Source organism: Odontesthes bonariensis, chromosome 15 (genome assembly GCF_027942865.1).
Source record: "Odontesthes bonariensis isolate fOdoBon6 chromosome 15, fOdoBon6.hap1, whole genome shotgun sequence".
In the NCBI taxonomy this organism is placed as follows: domain Eukaryota; kingdom Metazoa; phylum Chordata; class Actinopteri; order Atheriniformes; family Atherinopsidae; genus Odontesthes; species Odontesthes bonariensis.
The window spans coordinates 17974598-17999627 of NC_134520.1; the positions used below are offsets into that span (position 1 = coordinate 17974598).

The 25030-nt window shown below is 40.6% G+C and overlaps 1 protein-coding gene across 3 annotated transcripts in view; it reads right to left on the bottom strand.

The window, feature by feature from the left end:
* Nucleotides 1-358: 358 nt before the first annotated feature.
* Nucleotides 359-25030, bottom strand: part of agbl4 (AGBL carboxypeptidase 4) — a 305045-nt gene continuing 280373 nt past the window's right edge. For 2 of the 3 annotated variants that reach the window (XM_075485311.1, XM_075485312.1), the window contains 4 exons: nt 14763-14915; nt 10569-10731; nt 643-736; nt 359-483 (listed from right to left, as the gene is read on the bottom strand). In XM_075485311.1, coding sequence (XP_075341426.1) covers nt 375-483; nt 643-736; nt 10569-10731; nt 14763-14915 — 519 coding nt within the window. In that variant the 3' untranslated portion in view covers nt 359-374. The remainder of the gene's footprint in view (nt 484-642; nt 737-10568; nt 10732-14762; nt 14916-25030) is intronic. The other variant, XM_075485313.1, reaches the window with a different exon arrangement.

A 25030-nucleotide genomic window follows, 5' to 3' on the forward strand; every position in this document is an offset into this window, starting at 1 on the left:
TTATTATATTAGCAACAAAAATAATAAAACTGTCCAGTGAAGTCATAAAATGGCATAAAAAGTCTATTACAGTGCATGCATTTTTTTTTACAACAAAAAGCTGCCAAATGAATACCTCATACTGAATTTAAATGAAGGATCTAGTCTGTTTCCAGCTTCAATAGTGCACATTTTCTAGTAACCAAATAACCCAGGAGGAAACCTATTTTGAATTTAGTGCTGCTAGTGCCAGTCATCCCAGTGTTACAAATCAGTGCAAATAAGTCTTTATAGCCAGGGAGATGTGGAGCTTATAAATGCAATGAAGTGTGAAGGATTCTCCTGCCACAGTGCTCTGCATTTTATACATGCTCAGTATGTGTCGGTCTGACTGTCTAGTTTCTGACACTCGGGTTTTGCTCCTTTGTTCTGTCCGCTGTGCCTCTCCCAACACCAGTGTCCTTTCCAGCATTGCTGTGGCCTGTCTTGGACACCACCTCAGTGCTGGAGACATAAACACATCAACATGAATGACTGAGATGTTGGCTTAAAGATCAGAACATAGCAGGACAGACAGACAATCAGCAATATGTTAAAACAAGAGGATACTTAAACATAGATTCCATTTGATATTCATTCATCCTTGATGTCATGCTGTTTAACCTTTGAATGTGAGTTGGTCTGTTGTCCTTGATGAGGTTGTTGAGTTTGTAGTAATCCAGGAAGGTTCGAGCCACATTCCTCCCGAGCTTCGTGTCTGAGGACAGGGAGTTAAAGCTCAATACGTTTTGGGAAACTCTTGATTACAGAGGGATTGCAGGAGGACAAACTGTACAAAACTAGTACAAATCAGTACTTAATCAGTACTTTATGCAAATAATGAGAAAAATGCTTTAATGTCATGTGAAAGAAGTCACTCTTAGTCTCTTTTCCCCAGGAAACCAAAAGCTGAGTGAAAAGGAGTGTTGGTGATGGAGTTTATTTGTTGCAGGGAAGCTTGAGCCTATTGCAGCCCTTTGGCCAGAGGCTGCATACACTCGGTACAGGTAACCTACATTAATCAGAAGACTAGAAACTATGGATATGATAAGCAAGTGTTTCAACTTATTTCCCCCAAAGTGGATAGAAAAATAAACCGTTTTGAACAAATTTTTATGTCAGGGGTTTTTAACTGAATTTTGACAGCAAATGTGCTTCTAGAGCCATCACAAGTCAAACCAGCCACAGTGAGTAAGAAATATCTATGAATTAAGAATTAAGACACACGATTGTATGATTTTATTATCCTTCTACCACCTCCCAAAGATCAGTATGGCAGAAAAAGGGGAACCACAGTATCAAAGATAGCAAAAAAGAAGGTGAAAAATAAATGAGGATTTAAATCATTATGAATGTGTAACGTCTAAGATGTACATTTTTGTTATGCATTCAGACCAATAAATACTCAGGCAAGAAAAAAAAGAAAAGTAAAAGCCTCACAAACGTCTGCTTCGTCATCGCCAACAAGCCCAGCAAGCAGCAGTAAATAACCAAGGACAAGCGCTTGGAGAAATGAGCAGTGCAAATCCTCAGGTTACAACACACTGCTGAATTAAGTTAGGCCAAACACATGCATTTTACTCATGTCAGCCAAATGCATGATGCTGCTATGAATCACACAAAGCAATTACTCTTACACTGAGAGCAAATTTGAATTCAGAAATGAGTGTGAACATCAACTCCCCACCCAGCTGTCCCTTTCTACATCAGGGACCCTATCAATAACTCGAATGCTTTTATAAAACAGCAGAGCGTCTATGAGTGCTGTTGCTAAGCTGGTGATCATTAGGCTAGCAAGGCAAATGATTATGTCAGTCAGGTTCAGATAATGAAGAAATGGTGAAACACTGAATGCCAACAATGTTCTCAATCCCCAAAAGTGGGGATAAAGTGAATATAGATGAACTCGAACAATGTCACCACGAGAAGTAAATTTCATCGAGTCACTGAGGTCAATGCACTGGAAAAACAACACATCAATCAATCAGCTGCCAATCTGTCTTAGGACATTTCTCCAAACCTATTCTATCATCATCCATCCACACAGGGCATCCATAGATAATGTTCACATAGATTCCAGCTTAGAAAAAACGGATCCATAAGGGGTTTTCCTAATCCTGCGGCAGTGATGGTTAGCTGCATCCATTCTTCACCAAGCTTGAACATGATGGAGCAACGCAGAAACGTAATCTGTCTTCTGCCCTGTCATTGCCTTGTTGATACTCTGATGCAAGCTGTCATCTGCTGAACTATCCATCTGTCACAACTGTGATTGAAACAACTGGCATACAAAAAAAGAAATAGATTTTTATTTTCAATATCCAGTTTCAGTGAAAGCAAAATGATGTATGCTACATAAACTTTAGTTGCTACAAGGTTGAAAAACAATTGGCCGAAAGTTTTTGACTAGTAAACCATCCATCTGTGGTTCACTTCTGGGCGTCCACTTCCGGCTTTGTAGTCTGTCTCACCTCAAACAACCTATACATAAAGCCAACAGTAAATGTGGTCAATTAGACCTCTAAATGTGCAAGCAAACTATCTATCCCTCGTGAGTCTGTACATTCAAATGTCAGCACAGGACATCTTTCTTTACCCTGCAGGCTGATGGCAACACTATCCACACGACTCCAGACTCTGTTTATACCCCATCTGGCTGTTTGTCTGCAAGTCCTGCATCAGGCCAGAATCGCTGTGAGTGTGTGTGTTTGTGTGTGCATGAGCTTGACAGTCTGTCTAATCACATTTTGAGACCACCCTTTACTGTCCCCCTGTTTCAAAACTCTTAGCTGATAATCCCGAGAAAGTTGAGATAAAACTACATGTGAACCAAAGGACTGAATGTTCATGAGTATCATTTCTGCCCGGCACAGGCAGTTATCACCGAAGTGCATCACAGTTTTAATACAGTTACAATTTGGGCCATGTTGACTATCTCTTTGTAGTGTCTTAGCTAATGTTTAAGCTGTTAAGATATCCAGGGTAAAGCTGCAGTTGTGCTGAATGTCCTCAGTTTTGCCACCCGGAAGTCAAAAACCAAATCGTCACCATTTTGAATGACCAAAATAAGAAATGAGCAAAGTCATTAGTTTCCAACTTTTGCAGCTAATGCATATGAAACATTTTTTTCAGGCTGTGCACAAAATCAAAAACAAAAAATGAAAACAATTTGCAATCATTCCAACCCTCTGTTTAATGCAAGCTAGTGCAATAAAAACTGAGAAATTAGCATGTTTACTGTCGCGTTGTGTCATCCATTATTCTTAAACTACAGTTGGCAAGGCAAGTTTATTTGTAGAGCACAATTCGTCCACAAGGCAATTCAAAGTGCTTTACAGCCACATAAAATCACAAGAAGGCAAATAAAATCATTCCAAAAAACATGAAAAATAATTAATTAATTCAATTAAAAGTGAAGAGTGCAGATAAAATACTTTCAGGTGTCATATGCACAGCTAAATAGAACTGTTTTCAGTCTGGATTTAAACATTGTCAGAGTTAAGGCCTGTCTCACATCTTCAGGCACACTGTTCCAGATTTTAGGAGTATAAAACTGAAACGCAGCCTCACCTTGTTTAGTCCTGACTCTGGGCACCAGCAGGAGACCCCTCCCTGAGGTTCTCAGAGCCCGAGTTGGTTCATATGGCTCTAACATGTCAGAGATGTACTTTGGCGCTAGACCATGAAGAGACTTGTACACAAGCAGAGCTGTTTTAAAGTCTATTCTCTGAGCGACAGGAAGCCAGTGCAGAGGCCTGAGCACTGGACTAATATGGTCGTATTTCCTGGTTCTAGTCAGGACTCGAGCAGCAGCGTTCTGGATGTACTGCAGCTGTCTTACAGCCCGTTTAGAGAGCCCACTGAGCAGGCCGTTACAGTAGTCTAACCTGCTAGAGACAAACGCATGGATTAGTCTTTCTAAGTCTGGTTTAGACACTATTCCTTTGATTCTTGCAATGTTTTTTAGATGGTAAAAAGCTGCTGATGTTATTGATTTAATGTGGCTGCTAAAGTTCAGGTCTGAGTCCAATATTAATACTAGATTTCTAACTTGATAATGGTTTTAGAGAGAGAGTCTCAAGGTGACTGATAACCCTTTCTCTTTGTTTCTGTGGGCCACAGACAATGATTTCAGTTTTGTCTGAGTTTAGCTGGAGACAATTGTTTTGCATCCACACACTGATCTGTTCCATGCAGCGACACAATGTATCTACAGGCCCGTGTTCTCCTGCCGTCAGTGACATGTAGATCTGAGTGTCATCTGCATAGTTGTGGTAGGACACATTATAGCTGTGTATTAGCTGGCCTAACGGAAGCATGTACAGATTGAACAATAGGGGTCCCAGGATTGACCCCTGGGGAACCAAACAGGTCATAGTCATTTGGTCTGAGACACAGTTACCAATTTCAACAAAATATTTCCTGTCCTACAGATAGAACTTGAACCAGTTGAAAGCACAACCAGAGATTCCCACCCAGTCTTCTAACCTCTGTAATAAGATCGCATGGTCAACTGTGTCAAAGGCAGCACTCACAGAACTCAGACTGAGACTTTGCCTGCGTCTGTGTTCAGGCGGATGTCGTTTGTCACCTTGATCAGAGCTGTCTCAGTGCTGTGGTGGGGCCTAAAGCCTGATTGGAAAGTATCAGAAGCATTGTTAGACAGAATAAGCATTTTTGTTTGATAAAGCACCAATGTTTTCATTGGATGACAGTACTGGACTGCCCTACAGAGCCATGCTGTTGTTTTCTTCTCTCCCTGAAAAAGCAGACCTTCCTTGAAAATGTTCTCATCTGACTGGCTCATCATATGTTGCTCCAGAATCTGTACTTATTGTTCAGTGTTAATGCTGAATTTACAGATGCACAAGTTATCCATGTACAGTACCATTACAGATGGTGGCTTTTCAACTGTTAGCTTTAAATTTTATGCTCCCTTTTCTCTTTATCTCAGAGGACAAGGCGTCGATAACTTCCATAAAGACTTTCAGATTTTTTATTCGTTAGGACGATTCACTTCACCTCAGCGTATCTTAAATAGAGTCGGGTCAAAAGAACGTTGTGCTCTTATAAGTTAAGATCATGTGTGGCAGAATTGTGTATGCATGGCAGAGTTTTAACATGCTTTTCCATTACAGATCTGTTACTGTTTTTAATTCATGGCCAAGGGAGGGATAATGATCACTGTCATTCGATATGGGTTTTGAGCCTTAGATTCTCTGAATCATTTAATGAAATTGTGCTCCTTAAACTATTACAATATTTGCAGTTTCACATAAGAAATGTTATCCTTAAATTGATCCATGTAATCTGTCACAGACTGATGAAACACTCAGTCTTTCTGAGATGCACTTTTTACTCCTAATTATGTTACCGCCATGTAAATGTCTGAATGTGCTGATGGTGTAACAGTTAAAAATATCAGGTCAAATTAGCTTCTCAGTTTCAACATGTGATATGTTGTCATTTTATTGTTTTCAGGTAATTAAAAGGTTTTGGAAATTGTTGCAATCTTTTTTTCCTTTTCCTCAAACAGTGTCCAGAATGGCTGAAAACTTTGATAGACAGATACGATAGGTGTACTCACTGGTCCCTGCAGCCATAAATACCATTAAAATACTACACTACAAATACGTCCTAATACCTAGTAGCACGTCTAAAAACAGCACATTGATAAATAGTAATTGTATGCTGTAGATACAAACACACATCATGTTTATATCCTTTATGTCTTCACTGTGACCTCTGGAAAGTTTTTGGTGTTTTCCTCAGTTTTCTTTCATCAGCAGAGCTTGGTGCCAGTCCTGGGCTCTTTGGCCAGGCACGCTCAGTGACAAAAATATCTCCCGGACCCACCATGCGCAGATGGCCTCTCAGCTTGGTTCGTCACGACTCACCGTCTATTACAGGAGGTTTTGTGATGGACGGTCGGCTTCTGAAGGAGATTTTCTTTCCGCCGAGTATATGACGGAGACACAGAGGATGCCCTGACTGCAGTCTGGCTTGTTGCCGGGGGAAACCGTAGGGTCTGGAATCCGGCTGTTGCTGCAGCAGGAAGTGAGGTGTGTGAGAGCCAGGAAACAGTTGGCGAGCTGTGGCATGGATTAGAGTGTTGGGTGGTGTGGAAATATTCAGAAAAGATATCTCGGCAGCTGCAATCCACATTCAGTTAATCATTGTTGAATGAACACAAAGACTAATACTGATGATATTGTTTGTATTATGTTATCAACTTCACTGGATCCAATATCATTATCTTTGTGTTATCATTATCCATTACTGGGGAGGTCACAGAGGTGTGTGTATGCAGTGTGTCAGCATCTTGCCTGCATGCCACCGAGGTGCAGTCTTGGTACACATAATAGTCTCATCTAATCAATAACAGGTCATTGTCATGGCTCAAGGGCGTGCCAGGTTAGACGCTGATGAGATTATGTGGCATGCGAGACAAAAGGGAAGGGTTGTTTACTGCAGCTGCTGGCTGTCAGCACCACATTTAGCGGCTTTCACCGCCATGTCTCTCGTGCCTTGTCCTGCCAGACAGACAGACAGACAAGGTGACGAACAGACAACAAGGCCCCAAGTGGTAAAATGAACAAGACACGTGAAGAATGCCGTCTTGATTGGACAGGAGTTAACAAGGAGACAAGCAAGAGGACATTCAAACCATCAATATGGGCCACTGGCAGGTCCTGTCAGTGCACTGACACGTAGAGAACTAATTATCAATGCTAATTAAGGGGCTAGTCAACAACAGCAATACAGAAAGGGACGTTTTTGTCCTCAGTAGCGAATCAACAGACAGAAAGACCTCACGTACCGTGGTCCAAAAGGACAACGAGGAGCTGATTTAAATCCCAGCCAGGAGAGACTGTCACTGTCAAGGAGACAAGCTCTCAAACATGAGTTATGAAATGAATAAGTGTAGGAAAGATTTCTGAAAGTATTGACTCATAGCTACATCCTCTCTATAATGCAGCATGAAAACAAACTATGGACCATTTTCTATATTTCTTTACTGGACTCATTTCACCAAATTGTTTATATTCTTTCTTATGACTGTTATTAATCCATCTTTTATTTATGATTTTTCCTTTTGATGGAGGGGAGAACATAAATAAAGGAAGATTAAGTTAGAACAATAATAACTAGATTCTTCCTGCCCTAAAAATGCAGCTGTTCTTCATGGTCACACATCAACACTGTCACCCCTAACACACTAAGTTTTCCTCCTCAACAAACTCCTCCATTACTTCAAACTTGCTATTAAGCAGTGTTCATCTGCTGTCAGTAATTCCACGTCTGCAAACTGTTCCAGCTTAGTCACAATTTTACTTTTACGGTCCCTCTCAGTGCCCGAACTTCAACGGAAACCTCTTTTATCACTTTCAATTCAGCTTCTTTTCACTACCTGCATTTCCACTGCCACTTCAACTTGTTTCAGCATAAAACTATTTTCAGCGGTGAGCACAACATAAATCATCCTCAGAAAACACAGTCTCTCCAAGTTCCAAGGATTTTTTTTCAAACTTTCCATGAACATCAGCCCTATCAGCATATACAAAAACTAGCACAACACAACTGGAGTTGTGCATGTGAGCATCTTTGAGAGTACTCATGTGAGGGCACCTGCTCATCTGAGCATGGCAACAATATTCGTGCAATCAACTGTGTGTATAAATCCGAGTGTCTGTGTGCGTGTGCTCACTTGTATATGTGCATGTCTGTGTGATGTGATGTGTATGATGCGTGTTGGTGAAGCATATTTGCCTCCAAGCTATATCATTTGCATACTTGTCACAGCTTGTCCGTTGAGTGTCAGGTTCAGTGATGCATACTGTGTTCCTTTGGCAGCTCCGGTATTCATGGAGTCCCACTGTTACCGTGAAATGCACATCAAGCGTTGTTCGACTGGCAGACAGGTGTCACACACATGCAGAGAATCAGCGCATCTACCAATTTGTGACGTCATACAAATTTGATGAACAGCCAAACAATCTTGCCCTTGATTAGGTAGCGAGTGACCTCCTTTGATGGAAAATTCACAAACTTTCTGGAATCAAAAACATGTCTTTCTACTCCGAGTATCTGAAAAAGAACAAATGCTCAACTCAAAGAAAAAAGAAAACAATCTTTGAGGGGTGCTTTTAATCCTAAATGTCTTTCAAAGAGTTCTTCAAAGTCATAAGATGGCTCACATAGAAATACACGTGCTGTACCAGGACACACACGTAAAGCTACATTCACACACGGCACAAAGCGTCCAGCTGTGTTTTGAACAGGATCCCAGATTCTCTCAACCTGGATCAACTTGACTTTTAGGTTCAAATCACATTTTGGATTAGAGAATCCATCAGAACATGCTGTTGTTTAATTAAAAACAGATGAAAGAAATTGGCAAAAGGTTTGGAATCCAGCTCTGGAAGATGCACTACATGTCACTCTAAGCACAGAACTGTAAGCATGCAGGAGTTTCACAGGACATGAAACACACAGGACATGAAGGAGCAGGAGCATGCACACAAGGAAACACACAGATGTCAAATGATTAGAGGACGATGAGAAGTCAGACACACAAGAAAGGCTCTCCCTGCTGTTTCAGAGAAGAGCATCCTCAGCTTGACTAGATGATATAATGAGCTGTTATTTTGCAGGTGATGAGATGAGAGGAAAGAACAATGTAGAGGAGAGAAGAGGACAAGTGAGGAGAAATCCAAAACAAATACACACTCACACACACTCACATTGCATTACACCTTTTCCTGAGCACCTTCAAACTGTGACAAAAGTCTTGGTTGTTGGAAAGGTTACGATTTCAATTTTGGTTGGCTGCAATTCACTGCCGAGAAGAACGTGAGAAGGGAGAGATGAAAAGGTGAGGGCAGCACATTTGGGAGGTGGTTTGAGTGAGAGGCCAAGGTTATTGCTTATTTTTCATGTATTAGTTTGGGGGTATGTGTGTACATGTGTGTGCGTGTGTGTGCGTGTGTTTGCATGTGTGTGTGCGCGTGCATCAGGTGAGAAAAGTGGTGGGGTCGGGCAGGTAGAGGGAGGGGGGATGCTAAAGGTCTCTGTTGATGATTTACACGCTCCATTGAGCAGGCTGCTGGGGCGTAAAAAGTGACATGGTCGGTTCCTTCAACCTGCCTGACCCCAATCTCCACTCTACACCAGGTCCATGTCTGCCTGCCCACCCCGTGGAGCTCCTCCTCCTTGGAACCCTCCATTCTCACAGCTCAACAAGCATACGCGCCCCTGAAAAAAACAAAAGAAGAGGTCCTTCTGGCAAAACTGTAGTCTTAAACGTAATATGACCTTCAGAAGAAATACTCACACAGGAAGGCACATAGCTCCCCCTTTTATGATTTTACTCTGAAAATACTGCTGTGAGCTTGAATGAAAATATAGAGTAGAATTAGTTAGGGGCTATTTGTTTAGCATAGACAGCAGACAACCCCACCCCCAAAAAAAGTAGCTATTTGTTTTTGGATGTGTTGGAGCCCTCTGTGGTTGTACTCCAATTTGGACATCAAAGCTGTTATGTAAAGACCTTATATGTTTCTATGAGAAGCATTAAAGTGACAAGAGCATGTAGAAAAAAACTCATAACATATACTGCATAATAATACAATAATGTTTTAGTTTGGACAGCAAAGAACACACTTGTTTTTATTTGGCCTCTTTATCCTCCTCCAGAATGCATGTTTATCTGCCCCTAAATAACTAAAAACAATATCATAAAGATTTCTAGTGATCCAATCATCTTGAAATTGATCTTATTTAATTTCTTAATTTTGATGTATTATTGAATTGAACCTCAGCCATGGTGAGGAAGGCTGCCAGCTGTTGGCACTAGAGGGCACTAGGGCTACGTCTATATCCACCTGCCCCTCCACCTGCAGTGAATGTGCAAGAGAGCTCACACTTTTCATATATAGGGTCCTTATCACTCTCTAAATCTCTCTTTCCTCCTCTTCTCTTTCACTCTTCCAGTAAGATCTCAGACCGCTATCGGCCATCTCTCAGGAGCTCCTCAGCCCAGAGAAGGTCAGTCGAAGGAAAACTTCTTCCCATTTGCCTCCATTAAGGCGTCTGCGACCTTCAGCTTCAGTGCTAAATCCCTGTGTGTGTGTGTGTTCATGACTACAGTTTACAAGAATTTTGTTTGCTCTATTGTTCCATTGTTTACGAGAATGAAAGCTTCGACTGTGCACACACACGGCACTACATATGCCAAAACAAGCTCTCTTTTGAAAATGAAAACAATAGACGCAGATATCACACCCTTGTTCTGTCACTGAGCATCTGTCGCAACAAGAGGCAGCAAAAGAGCAACATGCTTTTTTCACTGAGAGCACATGACCCGACAAATACATTCACGCACGCATGCATGCGTGGCAGACTTAAGAGTGCGGGCTTGTGTTTTTGTGTGTCAGACGAGGGGAGAGGAGAAATAAAAAGCGGCAATAACAGCTGTTATGTACATTTTGAAACTTAGATTTTCTTTTTTCGTCCACACGCATACACAGATCACACTTGATGAAGGATACAAGTTTCCTCAGTGTATGGCACTGGGGCGGTGCTGCCAGCTGTCATGTAGCTGTAGAAAGACACCTCGAGAGTGTAGCAGTAGGATGAGTCGTCAAGGAGACCACCAAGGAAGCGTCGTCCAGTCCCGGCCTTCACCACATCTCGGTTAAAAGAGGTGTTGGACTAGAGAAACACATGGAAATGCAGATAAAAAGCAATTACAGGAAACAAGCTAGGCAAAAACATGTTGATTATGTTTTTTTAAAATCATAATTTACACATCACTTTGCACAAACAAATGTAAAGTCACAAAGCGACTTTTTTGTGGGACACTCTTCAAAGACCCACAAGTGCTCCCATAGTCATCCCTTCCCCTTGGCTCCACACTTTTTGTCAGTTTTGATACTTCTGTCTGAAAACACACGATTGTTCAGCTAAAACAATCTAAAACTAAACTAACCTAATCCAATCTCCCAATCATCAATCAACAAATTTAACAACTTGCTCATAAACATACAGGAACCATTAGCATGAGACAGATGTACACATGTAAGGATTTAAAGAAGACATAAAACAGAGAGAGAAAAGCACATGCTTACGTTGCTTCAGCTATCGTGGATGTTTAAATAGGTGTCTGGTTGCATAAAACGCCATGTCAGCTTAGAATAAAGGTTGATAACATTGTGATCACAATGAGCTTCTTCTTTTTTTGAGTGGCTAAAACAGATACTGATACTGTAAATAAAAGGGAGAAGGTGAAAAATTTCACATGGGGGAGTCTGCAAAGTGCCTTTGAGTGTGGAGTTTGTGTGTTCTCCCCGTGTGTGTGTGTGGGTTCTCTCCGGGTACTCCGGCTTCCTCCCATCACCCAAAAACACGCGTGTCAGTTCAAATTAAAACATTTTAAACTTTGACATGTTCAGAAAAGCTAAACTGTCAAAAGTCAGAATTTATAGAAATGTTTTTCTCTGTTGAATACCGCACGTGTAGTTCAGTCCTTCACCATAAGAACATGGCAAACTCATCGTAAGGGCCTACGCTACACACAGACTATGAATGAGAATAGATGCTGTTCACGACACTGCTTCTGACAAATAGAGCCATTGTGGAAGTAGCTGAAAAAGCAATACCGCTGATAGCCATCTTAAAAACATCTCTGGCTCAGACTCTCATTAAAAAAACTTCCATTTCTTTGGTCACTGTGGTATCATTGACTGGATTCCTTCCCTCTCATCAGTGTGCTGCAGGTCTTCTTGAAAATAGATTTTTATAACACACTGAATATTACATCTCAAAGAAAGTTATGTGTAAATGGTACACATTCATACAGCACCTTTTTCATTTTCTCTGGATTCTATGAATTGATTTACATGTGTTACTCTTTTAACTCACTCAAGCAGACACTCGTTCGAAGCTTCTTATTATATATATATATATATATACATATATATATATATATATATATATATATACACATATACGTATGCACTCTAAATACAGTAAGCAGTCTACAATCACACACTGTCAGTGTTCAGTATTTTGCCCAAGGACTCTTCGACACCTGGATGCACTGGTGATCAAATCACCACCTTCCTGTTGTTAAATGACCACTTTATCAGCTGAGCCACAGCCACTTCAAATGTTTGACTGTATGTATGGACAGTCAGGTTACAAACATCCGTCTTTAGCTCTGCCTCTCTTTCTAAATATTCTGGCCCTAAAGAAAGCAGCTTTAGGCTCTGACAACTTACTTTATGAAGCCCATAGATTGTACTTCATGATGACTACGGTGCTACTACTAGTTCCCGGTTTCAATCACGCACCAACTCACAAGGTGACCCAATACCAGCTAAGATGTAGAAAATCCTGATACAATTTCATCAATTACTTACTTTCACAAATACCATCATGTCCTGTTATTTTGTTGCCACGATAACTAACAGAGCAACTTACTTCATCAGATTTACACAAGGTCATTACAAACCCTGGCTGTAAATGGGTAAAGTGGGGGAAAAAATCTACTTTAGCTTTGAGTGTGTCAGCTATACTACACAATACAACGCCGTCTTAGGAAGAGAGTAGAAAAACTTTGCATGCACTGTCATTTCACACTGCAGTGGTGAGAGTTGAGTTGCTGAAATGCAGACTTGGCGACCACCAGTGGGAGTTTGCCGTGATTGTGTTGCGCTGCTGCTGCACTGGGCTTTAGGTAGTGCTGAATGGGCAGAGGGACAAAGGCACAGTAAGGGAGATGACCTCTGGGCCAGCTGTCACACAAGCCATACTGAGACAGAAAGAGAGTTTCTCATGATATGGAGTTTTACTCGTCCTTCATGACGCACATGGCCGTATAGACACTAACAGCAAGTGACATTCTCATAGATGTGTGGACAAACATCTGCCTGTCTGACGTCTCTTAGGTTGGCTCTGAGATGTCACGGGTAATAAAGGTTATTCTTCATTATGCGTGTTAGGGACTCTCTTACGAAATGTCGCTGTCACCACGTAAACAAAGGTCACTAGAGGTGAAACAGGGCTGAAAGGACACTGTTCGGTGGATAATGTATCTGTATGAAAGGGTTTTCTGTGTGAGGCTGTGTGAAAGAGTTTACACCAGCCTTTCTGTCCAAATAAACCCTTTTTCGGCCACCTTTGAAGGAGCTTCAGCAGACCACCTGCGCTGCTCAAACAGACCATCGAGGCCTACTCTAACAGTCCTGGGCTGCGTTATGACCTTCGCTTATTTCAAGCCCCACTCCAGACATTCAGAGAATTTTGGGACGCTTTCAAGTTTTCTACATTCAGACATCTGTTTTTGGTCATTGACCTACACACAATCTTCTACGATGAAAAAGTGAAAACAAGGTGTTGGGAGTGTTTTGTTAATTTGTCAATTTGTTGAAAATGAAAGACTGAAATTTCCCATTTAATTAAGTGCCTGTGGCCTTTGTTATGACATCTGCAATTAAGTTCTGGTGCATCCCACTGCTATAAGTGATACTTGAGGTGCTTCCACAACTTGATTGCAGTCCACCTGTGTCTAATTGAATTAACTTGTTGTAATCAGGGAGGGCACATTTCTATCCATATGAGGTCCAATAGTTGTAGGCGTCAAAGGAAAAAAATCAAGGTTGCTCGAAATTTGCGGAGACGTGCGAGATACGTTTAGATGTGCAGATTTGGCCAACGCTTCAATAACAATTCTGCAGTATTTTGGGTAAAGTAAAGAGAGTGAGAAAGGCAAAAGTGAGCCAAGTTTAAAGTACTTTAATCCCATACTAAGTGAGAGATTGTGAAATGCTCGTGTGAATGACATATTCAGTCTTTTTATTTTTAGAAAAAAATTCACTTTTAGAAAATCAGTTTCACTTTGTTTTTACTTTGGAGGGTGTAGACTGATAAGGAAAAAAATACAGTAAATCCATTTTAAGAAGAGTTGGAAATATGCAGGAAACCTGAAAGGTTTTAAAAACTTATGCAGATTCATATGAATGTGTATCGGCAAACCCCCATAGTTCATATTTTAAATTCATCAAACTTATTTTCTACACTTTACTTTAAAAGATATTTTCTGCGACGTCAGGACATCTACCCTCGAAAATGTTGCATATCTAATATAGAACTGAATCATTATCTAAAATAAATGAATAATCTGTGTTTTTATATTTAAATTATTTCGTGTTGCTTTCACAAAGTTTGTTCTATGCTTGTTGTGTTATGGTAAATTCTGTGTCAAAAGGTTTTTTTTTTTTCCAATTTTCCTCGTCTCTCCTGTGGTCAAGGTGAAAATCTCTGCTTTCATGTGCTCATTTCCTCTTCACCCCTATCTCCTTAAGTAACTCAAGATCTCGAGTGTGAGTATGTGCATTTTCACTCAAGTCCTCCGGGTGCATAACTTATTGCTAATTAATTCATGCATGTAATCTGGGAGTTTTCTTCTCACTTAAAACCAATGAAGCACATGTTTTCTTAAAATCAACATCAAGCTAAGGCATGCAGCTTCACTTCACAGGTACCCAGTTCTCAAGCGTCTACCATTAAGAGTGCAGCAGTTGGCAATTCAGTGCCTCACTGAACACTTCTTCATCAGTACTTGCTGAGATAACACTATTTCATGCACTCATTCTGAGCTTAACTCCTCGACCAAAGCTGGTAAAATTCTGGTCCTGAGCCCACCCCTCTAGTGACTGCGTGTGTCTGTTAGTTTGACTTACAAAGGAGAAGTCTGGCGCATTTTGGCACAGCAGTCTGGGGAAGACAGCCTGCCTCTGAACGCGCTCCTCGTCTTCAAACACATTTCCATACATGAAGCCGTTCAGCATTGTGGAGTGGGCATGGACATCAATGTAGAACTCCAAACTGACTAGCTGATGGGGGGAAAAGAGAAAGAGAATAGAGAAACTGAGAAAATCTTTTGATAAACAAAGAGAAAGAAACAGCAGGTTAGTTGTGATAGTTTTCTGTCAGATAATTCTCCGCCCGGGAGAATAGATGGACCTGGCTTTGACTCACGGGATTACCTCAAAACCTCCTGACAGCGTGGACTCAAAATACTGTGAAACCTGAAGGGAGCCAATCACCCACACGTAACTTCAATCAAGCCGTCCTTCAGAAGGGCAACGCATGAGTACATACATGGACTGGACTGGTGAGCTGAGAGGAATATGGTATAAATACACAAAGTCTCTTGTGGCGCCCACCAAATTCATCACAAACACTCAATTTATTTATCAAGTTAATACTGACCTCATATTGAGTGTGTAATGTCTTTTCTCTGTAGTACCTTCTGTGTAAAATGGATTTGATAAGATCTGTGTCTCTTGCTTGACTTCGTAAGCCTTCAGTCAACACACACACACACACACACACATACACATACACACTGTGATAACTAAGAATGACATATTCTTTTAACTATTCTATTAACTTCTGGTTATAACGTTTTGTATAACCGAACAACCTGCTGGATACAGCATGCTGCATGACTTAAATGTCTAATAACCTGTGAGACCATTTCTACCTACTTACTGCTCATAAAGTTCTGTGTTGGACAAATATCGATGTCAAAAAAGCCGAAAGAAAACTTTCAAAAGACGATTTGAGGGATTCAACACGCGTGTGAGGTCATAAAAAGAAACTCGCTCACTGATGGAAAACAACTGATATCAAGGCTGCTGTCGCCACATGGGGAGAAAGCAGCTCCTGTTGTAAGAATATTAGAATACCATTTAAAGCATTTACCTACTATTTTGTGGTTTCACTTTGGACTCAAAATGAAGTGAAACGTGCCTCATATTTGTAAGAATGAAATACCCACTCACAATACAATGTATTGTACACAGAAAAGCACCTCACAGAGGAAAATCAAAGTTAGAGCTGTGATGAGAGATCCAGGGGACAAATCCAGGATATTGAAAGTAGTGTTGCAATGCATCTGTAGTTTGTCTGTCTTGAGTTATTTTTAAGTTGGTAAAAATATAAAAGCTTACTCACAAATCCCGTTCTGGCCTCGGAAAACAGCTGTTGGGACTCGATAAAGAATTGCGGTCAAAGGTTAGCAACAGAAAGGTATGAATTAATAGAGATTGTTCCAGTTATACAGCTGCAGGTTACAATTTTGGGTGCTTCTCTTTCAAAGTGCAAAATCTGGGGAGGGAGGCTTTTTCATTGATCACGTGGTGCGATTTACGAAAGTTTCTGGTAACAATGTCATTTACTGCCAAAACACAAGGCATGTGTTGAACTTTGCGCTCGACATTACTGTGATGGTTGCTGCAATGAAGACGTGCAGCTGAGAAAAAAAGAGCTCTTGGAGGAAGAGTGAGAATTGTCACCAACGAAGCAGAGTGTATCAGATCAAGTTTAGTGCTAAGGCATGTTATCATTAATTTGCTGGAGTTCTGAGAGGTTTCAGCCCACAGCTAGTTTCCTAAATGTTCTCGGTGTCTTCATTTTCCAAAATAGCATTGGGAAACTGGGGGTTGGAGAATGCAATGATTAGATAAGGCAAATAATTAAACTATCAATGATTTTTTTTTTTACACACGTTGGCGTTAAATCGCTGTCAATAGTTCTGAACTGTGGAAAACAATCAAATTTCTGTCTTGGAAAACTGAAGCCTTGGGACACATCCGAGAAAGTAAAAGTGCAATATTGAAGTAGGCAGATTCCAATTTTATCTGTTTCGTTCAAATATTTTCAGTAACTTAAAGAGAAGAAGACACAGTCACTTTTACACTTAAAAAATATCAATTTAGTAACAATTAAAGCAACAAGCTGGTCCTGTGCTAAAGGGGAAACTATGGGAAAATCGCTTATTTTCTCTGCTTGGGAGGATATAATTGAGTGTCTGAAGTCACTATCAACTTAAAACCTAGAAAAAAACAAAACCCCTTAATTTTGTATCTGAAAATGTGACATGCAGTGTGTTGTTCAGACTCAGAGGGAAAACATACAGCTCTCTACCTGGTTATCCAGCCTTTTCCCTCTTTGTGTGCCCAACTTCAGCTTCAGATGATGCGGTACCTTGGAAGTGGAAAGTTTAAACTCTTTGCGCTCAGTTGACTTAAAAAAAACACAAATGGAAAAATAATGCTCGACCAGTTCTTTGTTTAATATTTCATCTCACGACAAAGAAGTCGGACTTCAGCTGGTGTTTTCTAATCTTTTCCCAGTTAGAAGATGAATAATCTGATTTCCAATTTATCAAACCACCAGTACAGCACGAGTGCAACCACTGGTAAATATTGCCCAAATAAGCAACAGTTCTTAATGTAAGCCACTTAGAATACTTAAAACACAGAAGAATGGAGCGACAGTAAAGTCCAGAGTTTATAAAGCCAATAAGTGACGGAGAAATTATGAGCTCAGTAATCCATGCTTTCAGGTGTGCGTGATTTAACAACTTGGCACAGTTCGACATATGACTCGCAACGAGTCAGCTGTCCACTGTCACACTGCAGATGAGAAAATTGTAAGTATATGATAATGCAACTGCAAGTCGAGTAGTTTTCTATAAGTTTGGTGTGTGGTTTTCATTAAGATCTCAGTAAACTGCTTGTGAAAAAAGGGAATAATGTGACTCCTTTAACTGTCCACAACTGACCATTAACAGTTCTGCATGTCTGCTAAATTGTTTAAGGTGCTCTTGATTGATTGCTCACGTTGGAACTTGATTTGCATTTAGGCCTCAAGCATATTTGCTCTGATTTGTAAATCTGGTCCTTAGTGTATTGTTACACACTGAAGTTTTTCATAGAAGTAAAATGGGGAGATAATTATTTCAGCAATTACCTGTCCAGTTATTGCATTTGTGTTATCAAAGTACATAAAATATAAAAAATTTAGAGCCGTGTTATTCAAGCTTGACTCAGACGCTCAAACACAGATCTGATTTTAACCGGCCATGGGATTGGACTGGTCACTATTTCACAATTCTAGAAAATAAGTGTTTAACTTGTGATAAAGCAGCCAAAAAACGTTTTTAGTATGTCTTCAACCACAATCATAAACGAGGACAGAAGCAGAAGTGGGCAAAAACAACCGCGCTTCAACAGTCTTAAACTGAATCTGATAAGGGCAGGCACACAAGCCCTCATACAACACAAACACCAACACACCTTCTGACCCTTAACTATAGTGCAACACACACCAGCACCCCTCCTCTTTGCCTCAACTCTCTATCTTATCACTTTGCCCCGGTTCTCCTGGTTTTATCCTTCAGCTCTTCTCCCTCTTTATCTACTCCCTTCTCTGCTCATTAAAGATTCAGCACCACACCTTGTTCCCTGTGGGTCATTATGAAGAGGAGAGGAAGGGAAGAATAGGAGGGAAGGGAAGAAAAAATATGGACAAGGGTGAAAAAGAAAGTAAATCAAAATCAAAATGTGGTCCTGGTAATGTGTGCGTGTGAACTGACAGAGGAGGCAGGGAAGAGCAAACAGAAAAAACAGAGATGGGCAACAAGGAGAGAGAAGGGGAGGGAAGAAGTACATAAAGACAAACAGTGAGGAGAAAATGAGAGAAAGACAGAGAGAAACATAGAGCTGTGTGCAGAGAGATTGGCAGGAGAGAGACAGAAAGAGGGAAGTGGTGCTTGGGCGGCCCAGGCGACGCAGTGTGGCTGTGTTTGAAATTCAGCTCACAGCCAAAGCAATTTCCTGGCGGTGGCTGTGCTGTCAGCTGCTTGGCTGGCTGGCGGTGAAATATGGTGGCTGAGAGTCGGCCGCTAGCAGCCCCCGACAACCTGATGGATGGAGCCCCAGAGGAGAGAAACAGCAGCAGGAGCAGGTGGGGTTGGGTAAGGAGGGGAGTGGTGGGTGGGGGTGGGGGACAACAGAAAAACAAAAGAAGAAAAGAACAAGAGAGGAAAAAAGCTAAATGCAGCCAAGTGAACTGTGGTCGTGATGCGAGGTAGACAGAGTGGGAAATTTACAGCTAGACAAAAAGGGAGAGTTAAATAAAGGATGGAAATAAAGAGAGGAGGGGTAAAGAAAAAGAGGGGGGAAGGAGATGAGGGGGTTGTAGAAAAAGACACAGGTAGTGAGATCCAAGTCTAACCGACAGAGGAAGGAGGGTGGAGGGGGATGGAACCAACCAGCCAGGATTTCGATGAGTGAAACCAGGGTAATAATCACCTGGGTCTCCCCCTCTGGTGGAGGTGAGACAGTGGGAGGAAGGAAAGTTGCAAAGGAGGAGTAGAAAGAAGAAGCTGGATAAGAGAAAGGTGGACAAAGAGGAGATAAGAAGTGGCCCACTGGGAGTAGTCGACACGCAACTCAAGGCAAATTCAAGGGAACTCTGTAATTTTCTATTTAAATTAACTAATTGTTGTTAGGACAGTTTTAAACATGAATATCAATCTCCAACCCGTCTTTATGTGTATAGGAATGTTCACAAAATAAGAATATGACACAAAGTGCTTACCCAATAAATGAAATAAACACTAAAAAATGAGTATATGAATAAGAAGGAACATTATAAGCCCTCCACCAACTCCCACCCACCTCCAAGCCCAGAGCACTACGAAACTGTCTCCTGAATAGACGACTTCAGGAAACGCAATCATAAACAGATCTCATCAATCTTACAGACTTTCAATGAGGAAATGCCAGTGGTGGGTAAAATTTACATTTCTACTGTAAGATAAAAAAAAAATCAATCAAGTAAATTAAATAAAGATGCATTTAAATAAAACATATGAATAAAAGAACTATCATTTAATTCATCCACGGGCAAAGAAAATAAACCAGGTGGTAAAACAACTGACAAATGTATGGACGAATAAAGGACATACATTCATCTAAAATACAACATGGAATACAAAAAAAATACATTAATAATCAAAAACATACACCAAGAGGGAAAATTGACAAAAGATCTTAGATAAATATACAGATGAATAAATACAATTGAAATAAAACCAGAATAAAAATGGCCTTAAGGTGTTGAATTTGCTTACTCCCGTTGGGTCGTCAGGAGAGTTGGCCCACAGATCGGGATTATATTAATATTTCAAAGATGCCTCGCTGTAGGTTTTAGTTGTTACTTTGGGTAGAATTACAGGCAAGGCAAGTTTATTTGTAGACCACATTTCGTACACAAGGCAATTCAAAGTTCTTTACAGCTACGTAACATCACAAAAGGCAAATAAAAACATTCCATAAAACATAAGAATAATCATTAATTAATTCAATTAAAAGCAAAGAGTGCAGATAAAACACTTTCATTTGTAATATGCACAGCTAAATAGAACTGTTTTCAGCCTGGATTTAAGGCCTGTCTCATATCTTCTGGAAGACTGTTCCAGATTTTAAAGGGACCTTTGCAGAGGAACCTGGAGATTTTGGAGGATTCAAGATAAAAGCAAATAAGATCCACCAAATGTTGACCGTCACAGATCTAGAACAAGTGCGTCAAATGACCTGAAAACGGAAATCAACAGCTCAGCCATGATCGAACAAACTCATCTTCGTTCATTTGTTGTTGATGTTGTTCAATGATCTTTGGTCAGACATCAGAAGATGTCTCAATAAAGAAAAAAAAAACCCATAGGAATAATAAGTAATGAAAAAAAAACGTTCTTAGCTGCAGCACAATGTGAAAAGCAACATCTTTATTGACCTGTGTACTGATTTGTCTTATTCATCATGGCATGCTGTAAAAATAACAGGTTCATTCCCAAACTCTGGCTTCAAAGGTGAAAGCAGACTAAAAACAAATCTAAACTGATCTAAATCTAAACTAAATGACACAGTCAGCCGAGGACCAAAAGTACCCAAAATTTATTGACTGGGGTTTCCAGATATTATATTATGCTACCACCGCTAAAGAGCAAATAAAGTTTCCGGGAGCACAAATGACAAATACAGCAGCAAAGCTACATGACTCACTGAAGAAGATTGTCAAAGTGACTTAAATTAAGAGACAACACATTTAAACTGAAGATTCAACATCTCAGTCCCCGTCGTATCAACACAAGTCACAATGGTTACAACCCAAAAGGCTTCCACACGAAGCCGTGAAGGTCTCCTTGAAGGACACAAAATGATCGGCAGTTACAGCCATGGAGTGCCAACAATGTCATGTCCATGCTTACCACATTGCTCAGTTAATGCCTTGTCAATCAAACGGAGACGGCTCTGAAGGCCCCACCACTGTGATTGATGCTTCAATTAACAACCCGCTCTGACCTCCAGAATTGTTCATTTGAAATTGTAATTAAGCAATTAGGGGCAATTAAGAAACAGAGACTCCTGAATGAAAGTCAGAAGACAATTTGAGAGAGTGAGAGAGTGAGAGAAACAGAGAGGGTGCGAGTGTCCAAATTAAACCTCTCAGAGAGAGACAAAAGCCCCATCTTGCTGCAGAAACTCCAGCGAACTTTCAACTTGTGATGAACTTGCGGTGACGGCAAACAGTTTAGTGTAAAACCTAGAAGGTCAAACGAATGAAATTTTGTCAGACAAGAGCTTATCTGCTGCATATTAATTAGAGCGGGGCGGAGAAGTGCAGTGGGTGCCATAAATGGTGGGCTTATCTTTACATGGAAAGGAAAAGGAGCTGATTGAAGCAGGATTACAAGCTCCCGAAGAAAGCTTTTGGCATCAGCAGCATACCTTTCTGAGGAGACGGGGGGGTTGTTCAGGAAAAAAGTGAACCGTATTACAAATGAAGTGCATAATATACCATGTTAGACTTTCAGTCTGTGGGAAAAGGGCTATTTAAAATGGGCTATAAAGCGGGTACATAGCTGATCATTTCTGTGGCCTTCCCCTGTACTCACTGTTAGTACACCGGTCGAGTTGTCTGCTTTTGCACACCGTATTTTACCGTAAGAACAGCTTCAGATTTGATATAACTTTCAGCAACATTTGGTCCTGGCTTACAGCCAAAGGCAGACAAAAGCAAACCACTAAACAACTAGATCATTGAGGCAATTGCTTCACAACAGAACCCCCACCAGCCATCTTACACACTTATTTTGTTAAGGTAGTTAGCTCTGTTGTCATAAGATGAGAATAAAATCAGAAAGCTTTTTTAAAGTTTCCCCTGGTGTTGATCAAATGACAAAATAGGAATGTACGATCGTGAAAATAAGACACATAGGAGTACTTTTTTTTCTTACGAAGGTAATCCCCTCATGGCTTGAAATATCTGAGATTTAAGGCCACACCTTCAGATGATTTATTATGCGTGTGTCTATGAATACGTAAATTGGTTCCAGCCTCTATCTCCATTCAGTGCTCCACCGCTTTAATGTACTTTAAGTTAACTCAACTGAAATCCTGTAAAACTTCTCTACGCTACACAATGGAAAACGCAGGTGGCTGAGAAACTCAACCACATCATTTTGAATCAATGCTGAAGAGGAGGAAGAAGAGGATGAAGAAGATTAGGAAGAAGCGAGTGAATTGTACAGGATTGCCTAAAATCAGCCCTTGCCTTGATTTAGTTATCAAAAATCTACAGAAATGCTGACTATACTAGATAACCTTGTTGTCAGAAATGCTCAGGCATAGCACTGGCTGCTTATTCTGCTTGTTATATTTCTTAGCATATAAAAGATTCATGTTAGGAAGGCAAAAACCATGATTGTCACTGGAGCAGTTTTTTTTGCTGCTAACTTGCACAGTCAGTAATTAACGCTTTATATTTGGATAAATGTATGGTTTATTGTTCATATCATCAAACAGTGCGCCTCCCCTTACAGGAAACAAGAGAAAACACCTACTCTAGGATGAGGATTAGTTAATGAGCTAAGTGAAGGTAATATTACATCAGATAATAGGTTTAGCTGCGGCTTCTTGAGTACTTATGTTAGCTTATAAGTTCTGATATGGTAATATGATGCACTGGAGGGTTTGTGTGATGCTCTGTGGATTTTTTTAACCACTGTGGGTTTTGTATTGTTCTTTGTTTTATAATTTAGCTTTGTCTTTTGGATTCCCATGCTCTGCATGTTAGTTAACCTCACTTCCTGTTTTATTTTGTAGAACTCGCCGCCTTGATTAAAGATTATTTTCTTAGCTGAAGCGTGTTCATGTTGCTCTGTGTCTTTGCTGCCCAACAAATGCTGCTGCTAATCAGCGGAGTCCGGCAGGAGCTATATTGGGCTTGTTGAATTTCTAACTGCTGTGGCAGTGAGTGTTTGTGGTTTTCAAGGCTTTTCGTTTATTTTACCATGGTACATACTGTATATCCTGACCTCTTTTGAGGCTGCCATTGTTGACCGTTTGAAAATGTAAAGTCTACCCGTATCTGTCATTATAGGTTGTTGATTTGTACAAACCATTGTGAATTGGGAAGAGATGCATTGGCCAGTGATCGTTGGAGAACCCGGCAGCCTAAAATGTAACTCTTATGGAGCTTTTTGAACCAATGAGCAAACTAATCCAGCTGGACCATATGCAGTACATATAGTTCATTGTTCTCATAAACGCATGAACACAAACATAGTACCTACTTATAGTTGCTAAGCCTTTTATGGATAATTGAATTATACAATAACACAGGTAAAATGGCTTAGCTTTAGAGCAATGTACTTTAGTAATCTAGTGACTTAGACGTGAAATGCATACCTGAGCTAGAATCATAATTTCCGCAGAAGGGAATGGGTACATTCACCATAACAACACGTACACACAGTAAAACCCTAACAAATATTTCATTAGTTAGCGAACCCAATTCAGGCCACAAGGTCACGTGGTCAGTGACCCTCTAATGATGCAGCAGTGACAGAACATGGCAGATGGCATGACCTGCTTCATGGATGAAAGTAAATGACACAAAACTCTGCCTCCGTCTGTCTCTATCTATCTGATTTTCTCCTCTCTCCCTCTCCCTCTCCCTCGTCCTCTCAGCCTGTACGGTGCTCTCAAATTGATGGTGGTATTTGTCTGTTTATGAACACAGAGGTGACTTGTAATCAGGCTGAACGGGCACAGGCACCCCTCCGCTTCGGGCCTGTTAGTGACACATAAACTGACACATCTGTCTGGAGGGCTTGCCAGGAGAAGACGAGAGAGATGAGGAAGACGGACATGTGCACAGAAATGAAGAAGGGATAAGAAAAGACAGCAAAAGCAGAACATGAGGAAAACAGAATGAAATAATTTGCAAAAGAAAGAAAAGAATAGCTAAAAAAAACTAAACTAAGCTTTTGAATTCACTTGAGATAATGGCCTAAAGATTGCCAGAATAGGAGAGCTTCATCTGTATCTTCCTGTGAAAAGCAGACAAATCAGCTTCCAACAGAGGGAGAATAAAGCGAGAGATGATGGAGGGATTGAAATGACGCAGTGACGATGGGGAAAAATTGGCCATAAATCTCAAAAATGGATCAGAAATGGTTGGCTGACACCAGAGGACAATTTAACGCCCATAGAGAGGAGAGAGAAGACACAAATACCAACAAAACACACACAGCCAGCTTCTTAAATAAGGCAAATCTAAGCGATGGGCAAAAAAGACAGACAGTGACTGAGAACAGTACTGAAGAAGTCATAGACAGAGGGCATTAGGAAGGATTTCAGGGTGCAAAATCTATCTAGGTGCTGTGACGGGACCTAATACATTTGTTTCAGATTGAAAATTAATTTTCTAATATTAAAAAGGTCAAAAATAAGCCAAGGCAACAATGACCTCTTTGTCATCCTTAACAAATTATCCAAAATGGCAGTGTCAGACTGCTGGGAATACATTTGCCGGTGATGAATGCCTCTGGTAATCAGCCAATCAAAAAGAATTCTTCTTCTGCTTTTGATAAATGAGCTGGAAAGGGAGCGCTTTAGGAAGGAGATGGGTCCATTTGTTTCTTCGGTCTCCTTTCCTTTTTTTTCCTCCCTCTCCATTTTCTCTCTTTTCAAAACAAACAACAGGGTGGCTTGGGAACAGATTATAGCTCCTTGCATCACTGACTCCTTCAGCCATTTTCCCTACTGACCAATGTTCAGCTACAGATGGTAAATGATGGAATTTTTTT